Source organism: Lonchura striata, chromosome 20 (assembly GCF_050655825.1).
Source record: "Lonchura striata isolate lonStrDom1 chromosome 20, ASM5065582v1, whole genome shotgun sequence".
In the NCBI taxonomy this organism is placed as follows: domain Eukaryota; kingdom Metazoa; phylum Chordata; class Aves; order Passeriformes; family Estrildidae; genus Lonchura; species Lonchura striata.
In genome coordinates, this window is record NC_140722.1 from 12128703 (window position 1) to 12145925 (window position 17223).

The window sequence follows — 17223 nt, forward strand, 5'->3', positions numbered from 1 at the left end:
GTGGTGATGTAATCAACTGCATAAGGATGGAGCAGCAACCCAACTGACAGGCAGGGCACCCACAGCATCTCTCTGTCCTCCCTCTGCCATCAATTTCCTTCCATCTTAAGCACATGTTGGAAGTTAAGCACGCACTTAAAAGATTTTCTGAATTATGGGCCTGGCATGAATAGATTTGCAGCAAGAATGACTCAAGTAGATTCAGAGCTGGCACCAATCTGTGTGTGCACTCCAGCTGAATCCCTGTTTCTCTTTGCCTTCCCTTTGCTCCCTGCCAGCACCTGCAGCCCAAATCTACCACACTTTACTTTCCATCTGCTTTTTAGTTTCCAAACATCCCCTGGCAGTAGCTTCCAGCATCTCTGAGGTGACCAGTGTCCTGGTTAAGGGGGCAGCACAGCTTCCCTGTGGCTCACAGCCCCCCTAGCACTGCTCAAGACTCAGACTGAGCAAACTTGTCCAAGGAAAAAACACAGCAGAAACAGGAGTCAAATAACATCTTTAGAAGCTATATCAACCCAAAAACATTAAGAGAAGGTATTGACAGATACGGAGTCCATCCATGGGAGTTTACAGCTTCAAAACAGAAAACAAGAAAGAAAAAGCCATATTTGAGAGTATTCCTATACTGCTGTTTATTGCATCATGACTTTCCCTGACCATTACTTGGATGGCTGATGTCCTTCCTCACACTGCCTGGGAGGCCCTGCTGGGCTTCAGGTCAGCCTCCAGCCAAAGAAAAATGATGCAAAAGGAACATAACACTTCAATTCTCATCTCAGCATCTCTTCTTAGCATCCTAGAAGAATACTTACAAGAATGCTGCCTGCTACAGAACTTCTGAATTATGAAATCTAGAACCAGTGATGGAAGACCTCTTAAGTCTTATGCAGTTGTTCTCCCCTGGAGTTAACTCAGAGCACAGTGCTGCTGATGACACGTGATATCAACAGAAATAAAAAGGGAATTAGTGTCTGGTGAAGATATTATCATGTATCCCTGGGACAGCTACTCTGCAGTAGCTTTAACTTGTCAGGTCTTGAAGCACACCACACCAGAGGAGAGGCTGAGGAGAGCCCCCCTTCACCAGGCAGTAAGAAATTATGATGACAGAGCTGCTAACAACATCTAACACCACTGCCTGCAGCACAACAGCACCCTGCCTCAACACAGATCCTTCACTGGAGGACAAGGAACACATGGTGGACCACTGGCAAGGTCTGCTGGAGAGCTCAGTAAAGCCCATCCTGAAGATTTTCTTTAATTGTGTGGTGCCAGGAAGGAAAGTCAGCAGCACAGAGAGCAAAACGTGATGGCATCAATGTGTACTTCTACAAATTCAAATGGATTATCCCAAAATTAAGGGGAGGAGGGGGGTGACATTTTCACACATTGTCATGGTTGTCTGTACCTCCTCAAGTAACACCGAGTTTTGACATGGTGTGTTCTTCTCCAGTCTGTGCACCCCTCCCTTTTTTGATACAAATCAAATGAGATTGTCAATCTTCCCTCTGCCCTGTGACTGCTGGAAGGATATAATGAGAGCAATATTTTGGCTTCCTGCAACTGTTTCTCAATTAGAGGTGATACTGAAATCTGCTCTCTTCAGACTCTCTTTTCTCTCTTGATCCTTATCTGGGAAGGTGGAGGAGGGGAAAGCCATGTAAGATAAGGAGATTCTTGACATCCCTGGAAGTGTTCAAGGCCAGGTTGGATGGGGCTTGGAGCAACCTGATCTAATCAGGTTAGGAAGGGGCCGTGCCTGTGGCAGGGAGCTGGCAGATGATCTGTAAGGGCACTTCCAACCCAAATCATTTTACCATTCTATGAATGAGATGAGATTCACTTTCTTAACAATAGCCTGGCCTAGAGACAGTCTATAGTTAGGCAAGACATGAGTATTTTGATGTCTGTTTCCCAAACTAAGGACATCCTCCTGTTTCAAGACTCACTCAGTGTGACAGTGAACTTAAACAAACAAACACGAAGCCCAGTGTTTGCTGTACTACAGTAATTCTCATAAAATACTGCTCAGTGGCCATAAAATAATCTTAAATACAGGCTGAAATGCATTATTTCATCTTAAAGGAGAAAATAAATAACTGATCCAATTAAAGGAAAGAAACACACAGTCCTTCTTATCTTTCCTATACTATTTCCAGTATTCTCTGCATTACCAATAGGTCCTCTATGCACCATTTAAATGCTGGAGAAAATATTCTTTTTGTCAGCAGAGCCTGAACTAAAGTCCATCTTTTTTTCTTAGGCCATGACTGTGACATCTTTACTGATCACTGTGAGGAGCTGCTGTTTTAATTAAAGTTGCACATGGGATCGAAATCAGTGAATTTGTATCTCTGTTTTGGAATAAATAGCTATTAACTGTCCCTAGTCTAGTTAACTGAACATCTTGTTTATCTGACTTATTATAGGAATATTTGTAAGATTGTAGTGGCATGTGGTAATTTTGTAAGTTTTTTACATGTGATAAAATTCACTGTAGTCTGTAAAGATTTCAGCTCTTCTAAATCAAGGTTATAAAATAGCTTTTCATTTCTACAGTGAATGCTTTGTGAGGAAAAGCACACTAGATAAGAAGCTTTTAATGAAGCCTTTATTGTTCAAGGCTTGGAATAACTGCAGCTTCTGCTGGTGTTAGTCAGGACTGTGAGTGTGCAGGACTTCTCAAAAATCAGCACCTAAGGCTACTTGAACCAGCCAGTTACTGAGTTATCCCATGCTCTTGCTGGATGAAAACAGAGTCCTCTTTAAAAATGAACAAAACACAACAAAAACCTCACAAAAAAAAAAAAAAATAAAAAAAAAATCAGCTCTGTTCTCACATGGGGAAACTCCCTTTGACATTTCACCCAAGCAACAGTTCATCAAAAAATTGCAAATGAAGCACTGGGAAGGTGAACCAACATCTGCATCTGCAGCGTGCTCATCCCGAGTTCCTTGGATCTGATGCTCACATTGCTCAGGGTCAGCTAAAAAAGGGTGATTTGGTCCAGTGGCAGCAGATTCTGAGACAGCCAGCAAGGCTCAGACCCTGCTGGGATGGATCAGTTCTACTGGTTAAACTGGTGTTTCAGGAGGGAAAGGGAAATGAAGCTTTGCATCACAGGATTTCCTTTGGGAAATACATGAAAATCTTTAGGCTGCCAGCTCTACACTCTTAGCTATGGCACTGAAACTTCCTGCATAAAGCTGGGCTAAACCAAAAATCCTGTAATTGTACAGGTCAGGAGGATGAATATAAATATGTTTTTAAACCAAAAAACCATCAGGAAATTTTTGAGTCTAGGCTGCCTTCATCTATTCCCACATTTCTTACCCCAATATCCGTTGCTCAGTAGGCACAGCCAATTGAGTTGGTGCAGAATAATCCCTGACCACATCATACAGCCAAAAAACTGTTCCAAAACAAGATGGGATGTGGCATCACTCAAAGGCAGGTAAAAGTAGGAATGTTTTTTGTAGGGATCCTACATCCTATTATACACATATCTTGGTATAATTTTGGTCTGTTTGTCCATAATTTAAACATGTAACTTAGATGTTAATAACATTAATTTAATGTTTAGATTAAGGAAGAATCTTACATGTTCACACTTCTTGGTTTGCCTGCAAGCAGAGTTGGGATGTAAACACAAACTTTGGACATATCATTTCCCATTCCTAAGACTGTCTTTTGACTTAGAGTCCATATATAATTATGTTGGCATAATGATAATGATAAAATTATTTTCCATGACAGTAAAATAATATAAACTGCAATTACATCATCTAACATTCATAATTCTTAAAATAATATAAATTGTATTCCAGATTTTTAAGTAGCCAAATGTATGAAATTGCTCTTAATGATTGCTCACAACACTGTAGGGTAAAATTTTATCTAAATAAAGCAATTTATGTTAATTTTATTATCATCTGGAAGCATACAGATGTTCAATACTATTTGATGAACAAATTTAAAACCTGAAAACCTTACTAAGCTTACTAATCCTGCCAATGACTGTTCATACCTTCCTGGGCAAAAACCATATTTAACACCTTTTGTTTGTCTCCACATATTGCATGGAGAACAGAATACATACAGAACACCTTCTCTTGCATTTTAGTAGAGCTTCTGCCATGCAATGGGGCACAGGTTTATTTGATGGAGCCTGTATTAGGGGAAAAAATGCTCCTTGGTATTGACAGTCCCTTCTCCTAACAAAAAGCACAATAATGTTTATATCTTTGTCTATTTGTCGGACATGTTGTGTACTTTCTTTGTTGTGTATCTCACAACGGCCAAAAGAATTAATTAGCAGAAAGCAGTCTAGAGGAATTAAAACTGAGCTTGCACACGCCTTCCTTTCATTAGTCACTTCTGCTTCCAGAAATCAAATGGCAGAAACATACATTTCTCTTTCAGTCAAGATTGCCCCTTTGGGAGTGAGTCGAGCAGTTCATGTTAGAAGAGTCCTTTGTTCCCTTCACTTAGGGGATCGGAACAGTTGGTAATCAGGGATAAATCCTCCACTGTTTGCCTTAATTCAATTTGTATTTCACTCCAGACCAGTGTGCTCACAGTTGCTTGATAAGGCAAATAAATAGAAGAACTTAAATTAGATACAAATATTAATATCCTCATTGGCTCAGAAGGAAGCAATATAGCAGGTGTATGAATAGAGCTCAGAATATTTTATTTACTCAGTAATCTGAGAAAGGGGAGCAAAGTTCAACCTGAAATTGCATCCAGGGACTGTCCCCTGCAGGCTGATAGTGCCTGACCCAAAACCTAACCCCTTTTCTAGGCTTAGGAATCAGTAGTGGGTAGTGATGATCAACGCCATTCATTGTCTTTACGCTGTTTTGATTACTTCTTTTCTCATAAAGAAACCTGACAGCTCTTGTGTGACCACCATCTATTCAGGGAAACTGAGAGTAAACTGGCTTTTACCCTTTGCTTCCAGCTTGTTGTTGTGCCTTTCCGTGCAATCACATCACATCAAAGTGATGTAGCGAGTTGTTTCTTTTTTTTTTTTTTTAAGGTCTCAACACTGCTTAGATTCTGACGAGCTGAAATTACTGAGTCACCAGCAATAGACATTTAGAATTACTCGTCAAAGTGAAGATGAAAACACCATTAGCCATTGTTAAAAAAAAAAAAAAAATCTAATCACAATGTTCTATTTATACACTAACGACGGGGCTGTGTCCCTTCAGCACCACCCTCTGTGCCCACACTTCATTAAGAGATTACGCTTCTCCCTCTGAAGTGAAAATTACCTTCTTGTGTGCAGAAAGCGTTTAATTATGACTCTGCTTCCCTTGTCTCCATGGCGATGCCATGCAAACAGCCTGCTTTATCAGCGCTCGTTCCCCTCCCCGCAAGTCATCAATGAGCTCTGCGGGAGCGGGGGTCGAGCGCTGCCGGCGGCCCCGGGAGCCCCGGCCGGGACGCGCCGCCGGCCGCGCCCCCCGCGCTCGCTCCGATCCCGTGCGGAGCTCAGCCGCTGCAGCGTTTCGGCGCTTGCTGCAGGAGATGTGCTCCCCATTCCTGCCCGCCCGTGGCGGACGGGCTCCCTACCAACTGGCGGATGCTCGCGGAGCGCCGCCGGCGAGAGCGGGGCGCTTACCTGGGTGCTCCCCGGGACCCGCGGGGTCGGTGAGGATGCTGGGGTCACTCTGCGACCTGCCTCTCGGGAGAAAGCAGCCGGTCCCTTCTTCCGATGCAGCCATGAGGTGGAGGGCGGGAAGCTCAGAGGAGGAGGGAGGAGGAGGCGCTCATGGAGCCGGAGGCGGCCGGGGGACAATGGGGACGGGGGTGCGGCGGCGGCGGCGGCGGCGGGGCGTCAGCCGGGCAGGACCAGCCGCGGCAGCATCTTCCCCCGCGCCGTCGGCAGGGCTGCGGCGCGGCGCTCCGCCGGCTCCGGGCGCTCAGGGGGCAGCTCCGGGCGCCTCACGGGGGTGGGCCATGCCGCCTGGCGGGGTGGGGAAGAGCCGGGGCGCGGGCCGCCGGCCCGGCCCCCCGCCGCCGCCGCCCCCTCCCGGGACGCGCCCCCGAGCGCCGCTGCCGGAGTCGCCTCAAGCCGCCGCGCTGCTGAGCGCATCCGTTGGAAAACATTGGGATTCTCCCATGGTGCCCCGCGAGCGCCCGCCTGACGTCACGGGGGGCGGGGTGCGCGCCGCACCTGCACTGCACAAAGGCGGCGGCTCCGCAGGTGCGCGGGGTCCGCCCCGCCCGAGCCCGTCACAGGCGCGGGGAGGGGCCTCCCGCGCCGCCCTGCCCGTGCGGGACCCGCCCGTGTCCCCGGAGCCGTCCCCGTGCTCGTCCCGTCCGTCTGTCCGTCCGTCCGTCCGTCCGGGCGCTTTGCCCCGCGGGAGGCACCGGCGCGACCCCCGGCACCGGGGCAGCCGCGGGGCTCCGTGTCCGCCCCGCCCGAGCCCGGGGCCGGCGCGGGAGGGTGTCCCACGAGGGAGGGTGTCCCACGGGAGAGAATGTCCCGCGGGGGTTCTCTCGGCAGGACGAGCTCCGCGCCCCGGGGACCCCCGCGCAGCTCGGCCGGGGCTGGGGCTGGGGCTGGGGTCTCGTGGCGAAGGTGTCGCACGGGGACCCCGCAAAAACGGGATGCTCCGACTCGGCTGAGAAGCTTGGTTTGGGAATTTGTTTAAAGGGAATAACTGCTTTTATTAACTTTATTTTGCTCCTCACGTGCAGCACAGGGTGCCGGCAGAGGGGCTACTGGTCTGTAGCCGGTGATGCAGGTCAGGTCGTCTTGAAGTTTTGACCTGTAATATACAGGAATGCTTTTTAACCACTCTCCCAGTAAAGTCCTGTGGTCAGCACTTGCTGGGATGTTGGGAGTTCTCATCTCGTGTCTGCCTTAAACTCTGTTTTTGTCTCTGCATGGAACCAGTGCTGAGGAATATGCTCACCTACAAGTAGATTCTTTCTGACTCAAGAGCAGTGGTTATACATGCAGCCGACCAAGTTCCTGTTATGAGACAGGTGCAAGTTTGCAAAATTTTAGGGTTGAACCTTTATCAGAAAATTTCCCATCAATGCAGTCTTTCATACCCACAGGTTGAGGTTGGAAAGAACCACAGTGAGGTCACCCGGTGCAATCCCCCTGCTCAGGCAGGGTCATCCCAGAGCAGAGTGCACAGGATTGTGTCCAGACATCTCTGGAATGTTTCCACCGGAGGGAAACTCCACAGCCTCCCCTGCACAGCAAAGAAGCTCTTCCTCATGTTCAGGTGGAACTTTCTAAGCATCAGTTTTTCACCACTGCCTCTTGTTCTATTACTTGGCATCACTGAGAGGAGCCTGGCTCTGTTTTTACATTAATATGTGGAAAACATTTTGGTACTCTTAAATAAAGAAAATGGGGTTTGGCCATTTCTGAAAGCAGAGGCAAACAAAGCAGTTATGTAAGGTTGTGTCTTTGTTGTGTTTTGGGGGGATTTAACCCAAATTTATCACATCTATCACACCAAGGCGTGCTTGCAGTTTTTCTTTAAGCAGTAATTTCAAAGTTAATTGTGCATACATCTAATCTGGGAGTCACTTTTGGGCTGTGGGTTCCTGAGAGTCAGTTAACCTACTGAACTTTGGGGGAAAGAAAAAAGTGTGGGCATGGATTTAATGGTAGAGCTCGATGAGAAAATTCATCCAAAATTCCATTTGAGGGAGGTCTGAGTGTTGGGGTGGCATCCACCCATGGCTGCAGTGAACTGCTGTATCCAACAGCACGTGGGAATATTGTCCTGAGAAAAGGACCCACAAAAGGGTTTAAAGTAAAATATCAAATAGTTTCTGGTTCGATGAGCACTGCCCCTTCTTGGGGTGTATAAGGTAGATCCTAGGGAAAAGCAGCATGTGGAGGTTTAATCTAAGCTGTGCCATCGTGCTGTGGAATACATTAAGGTGCCAAGTGAGATAATGAGCCAAATCTATTTTTAGTCCTAAAAGGAAAGGAAGTAGCAAGTTTTAAATGGTTTTTCTCTATATAGCTTTTAGGTCATGCTAGAAAACGCTGATGGTTTCTAGTGAATTCTGTGAAAGTCTGTTTGCACTAATCAATAGCTGCCTTCTGAGATGAAGAATGATACTGATTTCATGTTTAAAATGTAGGGTTGAGAAGTTTCATATCAGATTTAAGCATTTGTATAAGACTGAATATATTAAAATATTTTCAACCCAAGAAAACATCTCCAAGACATCTTTAGTAGCTGTAGAAGCACACAGGATGAGAGAGATGTATTTTTAACCAGCTCCCATACTGGTTGCCTCTGTAGAGGACATTTTATAGAATTCCTTTGGATTTAAAATATTGCCTGGTACAAAACAGTCCAACAGGTCTGGAATCTGCCTTGCTGCTTTCACTTAGTTAAAGAGCATTTTCTCTCATTCCTGACAAACCAAGAATCAAGAGGCTCAATCTGGGGATAAATCCCTGGTGTGGTTTGTGCCAGCTGATGGAGCTGCCCCTGGACCTTGTTCTTTCCAAAAAGAACTATCATCATGTTTAGGAGAGGAGGTACCAAAAAAACAAAAAAAGTGTTGAATTATTCAAACTTAGGTTGCTAAATAATGTCTCTTGTGTTAAAAGTAAGATTGTCTGCTTGTCTTTTACTTTCAAATTTCAGAGGTGATGATGATGTATCTATGGCATTTCCTTGCCTTAAAGCAGGCTCTGCATTCATTCTGGGGCAGGGCTTTAGAGAGGGAAAAATCAATGTGAGGCAAAGTCTTGTCTTCGTGTTGAAAGACCAGCACCAAATGGAGCCTTTTCACAGAGGTAAATAAAGCTGATGGAGGCAGGCACTAACTAATATATTCCAAGTATATTGATTTGTAAATCCCTCTGAAACTGGAATGAAACTAAGCCTGGTTCTACCTGTGGGTACAAAGCATTTGAAAAATTGTCCTCAATTTTCTATTCACTACTTCATATGATTCTGTAGGTGTCACAAACAAAACTGTTTGCAGGACCAGAATGGCTGTTAATAGAAACATGACTCCCTTTTTGTTTGGTTTATTTTCTCACTATAGGAGTCTTGTGGTAAACAAGTTTTCAGCATTTTCCCAGAGTTCAATAATCTGATCTGTTTAGTTATCTCTCAGAGGATTTCTAGCCTTTTATATTTATGATGAAAAGTTATGATGAAATTTTTTTAGCTTAATAGCAAATATCCTTGCAATCCATTCAGTTGCAGGAAAATACTTCTTGAAATGAAATATCCATAGAAGGAACACAGAAGATAATTTTTTTATCATTTTATTTATTTTGATGCATAATCCATAGCCAAAGCAATGCATGTCCATTTGATGTGACTTTCCTTTATATTTTTTAAATGCAACTATATAAATTGTTTGGATTATTTGATTAGTTTGTTTTCTCTCTGACAGATAGCTGAATGCCTGTTGTATGAGCTGGTTATATAAAGAGAAAGCCAAACTTGTGTTAGAAAGGAATGATTCTCTGGGGAGAAAGAAAAGAGATGAGTCATGTCAGTGCTGTTTTTCTCAAATCAGCAGAATATTAAACAGCCTCATTTTCCTTCATCTGAAGCCTACATGTGATCTCTGAGCACCACTGATGTGGGGGTTTTGTGTTGTTATTTAGAAAAATGAATTCAGGGTACATTTGCATTGACAGTATCAGCTTTCATGTTAGAATTGTTCTGATGACCAAGGCACAAATAGCCTTGCTAGGAGCAGTTTTCTTAGATGCAGCAACAGAAAGCATTTCTTCTGCTGCTTGTGAGTCTTAACCTAGTTTTTAAGATTTTTATGCCAGCTTGTTGTAGCTCAGCATGCTCACCATAACAGAGATGATCATTCCCATGCTCAAAAACCTCTTGTCTCTATTTACTTTGTTGGGGGTTCTTTCCCCTCAGATGCTTTCTTTGTAAAGAGGACACAGAGCCTATTTTGAGCCCTTGTTTGTCAAGACCATAAATGCATGTCACCAAGAACAGATAAAATATCAGCCAGCAGTCACAACTTTGTAAGTACAAAGACTTAAAACACATCTTCTCCAAAGCACTACTACAGAAGGCAAATAAAAAATGAATAAGCATCAAGGCTTGTTTACTGGGGGCCTTGTGTGCACATTGAGAATCTCTGATACTCAGGAGCTGTTCTGGCAATGACCCATCTGATTTTCATGTTTGCTTTCCTTCCCGACTCCATTGCTCACTCCTATTTTACAGGTGAAGGAACAGGAAAAAGAGGCTGGGAAAAAATGTGAAGGAGGACTCTCAGCTCACCTCCCTGCCCTGACACCCAGCTCTACTCACATCCTTCTGTGCTGTGATGATGGGAAGGGGAACCTCTACTCTTATTTCAAATTATGCAGTTTATAACAGTAACAGCCCCATGTGTGGGGAGTGAACTGGTGTCTGCAAGGTGCCCAGGGCAGCAGAGAGCTGCAGGATGTGGTCACTGAGCACTGTCATTGTGCAAGAGGAGCAGGGAAAAGGCAGCTCTGTGGGGAACTCTGGGGGACTCCTGAGGTGCTGTCCAAGCCAGTTATACAATTTATATAGTTTATAGAGGTTCCAGGTGATGTGCCACATAAATGTTGTTTGTGCCAGTTTGAAGGGATGAATCTCATTATCCTCTCTGGCTTTTTGTCCCCCTTAGCCCTCAGGATGTCTGAGGAGAAGGGATGTACATATAAATTCCATTGCAAGTCCAAATCTCCTTACTGCCCACATTTTGGGGAATTAATATTCTTATCTGTGAAATATCTTGGTTTTTTACAGGCACTGTGTTCTTAAGAAGCCTCATGGCTGGAAGTTCCTTATTCTCACTTCCATCCTCAAAGTATTCCATGATCTTAAATACCCAAAACTACAAAAAAACTGCAGATATGTGGGGGCTCTGAAAGCCATTTTTTGGTGTAATTGAGATCCTGCAAGCTCTTTGAATTAATACAGAAAAACCCAGTGAACTTTTTCTTGTTACATTTGTAATATCAGTCCTGCAGGTTCCACAATTCAGGATAGTAGAAATAGCTCCAAGAAACTGGTATTGATAGTAAATATAAAAGAATACAGCATAAGATCCCAGACTTTTAAAATAACTATTTGGAGCACCAAAATTCCATTTGGAAATAAAATACATCTGAAAAAGAAGAATCTCTGATTTGCTTGTGCTTTGCAAGTCTTTGTATTTTAGAAGCAGAGCAGCTCATTTTTGCCTCAGAGATAAGTTTGGATATCTTGTAGCCTGACCAGAGATGTCATTTCTTCTTATTATGTATTGCATTCAGACAGTACATTCCGATTCAGATCTCATCGTGTTGCCAAATCTGGAATAATTTTGACGTATACATTTTTCAAATTAATTCAAACAGTGTAGATCATTCAGCTGTCAGCAGAAGTGGAAAGGGAAAAGTGGTGCTCTGTGCTAATTAGATGAGAGCTGACGAGTCTTTGATGTAGAGTGCAGGACAAAATCCTGATTCCACTCATGTTAGTACCTTTCAACATTTACTTCAATGGCATTTTGTTCTTGTCACCTGATTTCCTGTGTAATGCAGGACTTCTGTGGTATTTCACACTTGGAGCACAATGCATGAGAAATTCAGCTGTTGGGGAGTCGAAATACTTTAGGGGCCAGCGAGACATGAAACAAGTGGCAGAGCTTCCTTCAGCAGGTCACAGTTTACAGTTCTTTGCGACCTGAAATCCAGTGAAGACCATAATAATCAGGATTTCTGAGCATTTCTCAGAAGATACAACCTCAGTTGGGCTTCAGTTCATGGAAGGAAATATAGGAAGTCTAGAGCTGATCAGCAGCTGAAGGCAAGAGAATGAAAGCTCCAATTGATTGGAACTCCTAGTGAGCAAGGTCCAGGAGAGCAGAGCAGTTTCTGTTCTGAGACTGAAGCTGTGCACTGCATGAGAGCCCAGAAGTCATGGCCAGCCCTTCCAGGTCTCATGTTCAGGGAGCTGCAGTGTGAGAGCTGAATTAAAGCCCAAGGTTTGAGCTTTCCCAGGCAGAAACACTGTGGTGACTTTATGCTACACCTTCATTCTTCTGTGGGTGCTCCTGTTGGGTTTATGTCTGGCTGGGACAGACTCATCTTTGTGCTGGTTCCATATTCAATTTCCTGCTCACCAGCTCCTGAAGCAACACTTGGGAAGGGAAGCAGAACAGCTACCAATACATTTCTGGAATTTCTAGTTTAATTTTAAGGAAGACTAGGACTTCGTACCACTCCTACCCAGTGAAGTTACTGCCTCCTCAGAGCTGAAGGGTTTAGGCAGCAGTTTGCATCCTCATTTAGGCAGAAAGTGGATGTGCAGCAAGAGCACTGCTGGGGAGGTTGTGCTTTGCTCTTTTGCCGATGCAGTGAGTCATCTGCGAAACCATTCCTCAGCAAAACCCAGCTCACTTGGTTTACTTTGTAAATCCGGGGTTTTGGGCAGCTGTGGAGCTGCCGTGGCAGCGGAGGGGATGCGGCCATCCCCTCCCCTCGGGCTGCAGCTCAGTGTGCTGTTCTAATGCCATCTTGCTGTGAGCTTGGGAAGGCCAGGCTGCTCTGCAGCTCCATCCCAGCTCCCTTCTTGGACAGAGACCGTGCTTGTTTCTCTAGCATCAGCCCTAACAGCAAACTTTTACCCTGCAAAGTTAGCCCAGGACAGAATTAAGTGGATCTTCTATTCCATGACTTGGAGGCTGGAGATGGACGCTGTCACAAGCAGTCAGAGCAATGTAATAATGGAATTTTCTGTCCTGCTGTGTTGTAAAAAACTCTCTTTGCCAGCCTTGCTTCCAACACCTCCAGACCCTGCAGCTGTGATCTCAAGTATTTTGGAAATAAATCCTTTAACATCTTTATCCAACAATTTAAGGGCACACTTTGCCTGGTAAATTCTTCCAGCCAAGTCAAAAACCAGGTGGTTGCCACAAAGAGTCCCTTTGTTTTCACTTGTCTCAGATATGTGCCTCTTGTTGTTATACAAATGTATCCTTGTAGGTCTAGACACAAAAAAATGCTTTGCAAAGGAATTCCCAACATCAGTTTAATATAATCTGTGAACCACACAGATGCTTTAAACCTCTCTCTCCTATAAATAGATAAATATAAATAATATGAATAATAATACTATATCTAATTAATAATATAAAAATATAATTAATATAATTAATAATAATAAATATAAATAGTATAAATTCTGCTACGCCAAAGACCAAGTCCATCAAGTTGTAAGGTTCAGTTGCAGAACTAGATTTTTTTAATTATTATTATTATTATTATTAATATGTAGTCTAAAAATGTTATATTCTAACCCAATGTGAAATACAGAGATTGGAACACAGATTTTTGCTACATATGCAATTCATTGTGTACATGAATGATTGCTTAGCTTGTCTTCCTGTGTATGGAGATGGAGGTTCATGCAGCTAAGCATTGTATGACCTGTGGTATTTATAATTAGGTAATTATACCCTTGCTAAATGAACTAGTAAACAGGTTTTTTTGCTGATGTTTTTTCCCCTCTCCTAGAATGTGGAAATAAATCCAATTAAAGCAGTCAAAGAAGATACCAGTAGGTTTGCTTTTTCCAAATCATTCATAAGTCATGAATTATTTTAACATTTAGGCTTCTTTCTCCCTTGGCTTCGTGGCTGTTGCAAAAATTCTGTTTATTAATGCATTATGAACTGAAGGTGTCAAAATCAATGTCTGTCTCCATTTGTAAGGATGTTCTGTGTGTGCAGCTGAACGTTACAGTGTGTACTTGTGAAATTCTCATTTCATGGCTCTGACCGGATTTCCTGGGTGGAAGTTCAGCTGACACCACAGGAATGTCACAGCCTGTGAATTCTACCCAGGGCAAGTGTCATCTACATGCTGTTTGCAGAGATATTTCCAGTTCTGAGAATTGCAGTTATTGGGACCAGGTTTGGATCAATTTTCTATTACTCTTCTGTTTTAACCTGCATTTTCTTATCCAGGGCAACGAGGAGCTCTGCTTAAGACCATAGGGAGCTCTATTTAATTATAATTGGCAGCCTGCAATCCTTTGTGCTGTCAAGGAAATCCTGGAGCTAATGGATGATCCTGCAAACCCTTGGTAGTGGTTTTACACCCGGCAATTTGTTCTTTATTTAGCTGAATAAATGTCTGATGGAGCTGAGAGAATCCACTGGGGAAACAGGAAATTCTGTTGGACGGGAAATTCTTGGTGTAGCAACCCTAGGAATTAATTTATTATCTGAAAGGGTAATGTTGCCATGTAGGCTTTATTTATGCATCTGAAGTAATAAATATCAATGTATCCTTTACTAGTAACAAGACAATTTACAAGAGCAGTGTAACCTGACAATGGTTATGAAATGTGTCACTAGCTGTGGGCAGAGGATAATTGTCTCTGCTCACATGGTTTTATACAGGACTGACGGCCTCAGACTTGGTTAAGCACAGTGGGAGAGTTTTTATAGCCCAAAACAGGCACCCATTTTACAGTGTGGCTCTCTCAACTGTGAAGTCCAGATCAAGCAGAAGGGAATGGTTTTCCCTTCACCTTTTGTAGGCTCAGGAGGAAATCTGGCCCAGCTGGAGTTTGTGAGAGAGTCAAAAGATGCCACGTGTTGATACCAACTTGTGAGGCACCTCTTACACTTCTTCATCATCATCATCACCATCACCATCACCATCATCAGATGTGTTAAATTTGGTCTGTGTAATTTCAGGCACGTCAGCATTTGCAGTTCTGCTGTGGGATTGAGTCTGAAGGAAGCCCAGGCGCCGGGCGCTGCAGGGCACTGCTGCAAACACCGATTGTCTCTCCCTGGCCAGTCGTGCCTCACTACGAGGGCAAAATAATTCTGTGTATTTTTAAACTTGGCAGTGCGGCCTGCCGAGGTTTTTTGACTGGCAGCCGCTAGAGAGCACTACGGGATTATCTCTTTTCCAAAGCAGGGTGTGGTGAGCTACAGTGTGAAAGGCTTATTTTTCACATTTCTGAAGAGACCTATTGTGTTCTGTACAAAATAGAGGATTTTAAACCAAGATTTTAGCACCCCTAGAATTTTCTTTACACAATTATTACTCATGGTGGCTTTTTCCATCAACATGTAATTCTCCCTCAGTAGGGTTTCACTAAGTCCCCTGTAGTATTTAATTTACAGGCTATTTTTACTGTAAGGCTGAATGATGATGCTTTGCTGCCTGCTGCACAGATAACCTTGGTAGAATCTAGTTCTGCTTTGGCTTATCCTTAGAAAAAACTTCTGTCTCAAATAATTCTTAAATCAGCAAACAATAAAAATGGAGTATGTCTATATAAATCTATAAACACAGAGAAATGGGGTTATTTAAAAGGAAATTAACTGGTTAGTCTCCACTGATCCAAGTATTTGATGTTTCCTTATCTGACTGGCACTGCATTTTTTTAGATCTTGGGGCCTATCATATTCCCCCAGGAAAAAAATTCATTATTTTCTTTTGAAGTACATGTGCCTTGAGATTTTTTTTTTTTCTCTTTTCATACATCCTTCTGAAATCAGCTGGAATATAATGTTTATACTTCACCCTTTTAAAGCTCCTGTGTGCTTTTTGGGAGGGCTTTCTCATTGAAATAATTTGTGTATTTCAGCTTATTTTCTGAGCAGAAGGTTGTAGCTTAAAACTTGGCAGTGCCTGTGGAAGAAAACACATTCTCAGAAGATAATGAGGAGCCCAAAATTCCAAAGTTTTCCTCCCCAGGTCTGCAGCTCAGCTTCCACTGAATGGTGAGTGCAGCTGTGGTCAGCAAAGGAATTGTCACAATGGTGCTCCCTTCCTCCTGCAGAAATTGGTGCTGAGGGGCAGAGCCACTTGTTCTACTGCAGTGAAATTTTTCTGTCAGCATTATCGAGCCAGAGCAGCTGGAGGGGAATAAACTGGATCCTGCTGAGATTAAATGTTGGGGTCAGCTGTGTAAATGGAATATGTGAGATATGATGTGAGAGACCCCTCTCATAACAATGGTATTCATCACATCATCCTAAATAAACCAGACCTAGGGAAAAAACCTCCCTTGGGCTGCAGATCCCCAAATTAGTTTGCCAATCTGTTTATGTCAGTGTTAAACTTGAAATTCCAATTAGCAGGATTGGTTTGAAGTTCTTGGCAACAAAGCCCACATTGCTTCTCTGACAGTGGAACCAAACTGCCTAAAATAATAACTCACAAGTGTCCCTGAACATTTGTTGGGTTTGTTTGGGGCTTTTTTGTAGTTCTTCTTCACAAATAATGAAGAAACTTCATAAGGGAGACTCCAATTCTATTCACCAGTACCAGAATGCTCAGCTGGGAAGTGATTTGACCATATGGAAAGTGTTACTGGCTTTAAATCAAGTGATAAAATGTAGAAGTTACTAAAACAATTTGTTTAGGCAATTTGGAATAAACAACATTCAAGATATGTATTTTTTTTTTATTCTGACATCTATACAAATTTTTAGGAATATTTGGGGCTTTTTAGGAGTTTTCCTGGACATCCTGGACCAAGATTCTTCCCAGGAATCTCTAGATTGAGACCTCCATTATGATTTACTGTACTGATAAATTTTCAAATAATTTCCTATCAGTTTCTGGGAATTGATTGGTCTAAATATTTTCTCATTTTCCTGGGCTTTGCAAGTATTCCTGAATGTGTGATCCTGGAAAGAGATTATTTTTAGACTTTCTGGACCTACAGCACTTCTTGGCCTTTTATACTTTTCATAGGGATTCCTGGGTCTAGAACCTGAAGTAGTTCCTTGAACCTGTGCTGTTCAAGGAATTTCCCATCCTAGATTTAGACTCTTCCTAATATTTTTTTCCAGGTTTTCTAGGAAGTCTTGGATCTAAACTCTTTCCAGGAATTGCCTTCAAAAGTCCTTACAGGAACTGCAGTAGCTCCTCACATCCCATATGCCCTGATTTTGTTTCAAGGTCTGGAAATAGCTGTTCCCATTTTTTGCTGTCAGAGATAAGCATCAGTCTATGCAGAGCTGAGGCATCCTGCAAAGAAACTGCTTGAACTCCTGTTTTAAAATCAGTTACCACAGAATTCTTTTTTTTTTTTCTCTGAAAACACACTACTGAACACACTGCCCCCAGGAATGATGATAAAACAGCTTTGAGTGCAGTCTGCATTCTCTCCATTTTCTGTCCCTCTCACAAAGTCAAAAATCACTCAGTGGACCCTGTTAGTTAATAAATGAACTCCTCATAG

At 43.2% G+C, this 17223-nt stretch overlaps 2 protein-coding genes across 7 annotated transcripts in view; one reads left to right on the forward strand and one right to left on the reverse strand.

Moving 5' to 3' along the window:
• PHACTR3 (phosphatase and actin regulator 3) overlaps window positions 1-5919 on the reverse strand; it is a 99057-nt gene extending 93138 nt beyond the window's left edge. The window contains exon 1 of one of the 2 annotated variants that reach the window (XM_021553575.4): window positions 5634-5919. In XM_021553575.4, coding sequence (XP_021409250.1) covers window positions 5634-5736 — 103 coding nt within the window. In that variant the 5' untranslated portion in view covers window positions 5737-5919. The remainder of the gene's footprint in view (window positions 1-5633) is intronic. The other variant, XM_021553573.4, reaches the window with a different exon arrangement.
• Window positions 5920-6594: 675 nt separating this feature from the next.
• The window catches only part of LOC146765737 (uncharacterized), a 122503-nt gene continuing 111874 nt past the window's right edge, over window positions 6595-17223 (forward strand). For all 5 annotated transcript variants that reach the window (XR_014949685.1, XR_014949687.1, XR_014949688.1 and 2 more), the window contains exon 1: window positions 6595-13921. Coding sequence is in view for 2 of the 5 variants with exons in the window: in XM_085558275.1 (XP_085414401.1) it covers window positions 13826-13921 (96 nt within the window). In the remaining 3 variants the exon portion in view is untranslated. The remainder of the gene's footprint in view (window positions 13922-17223) is intronic.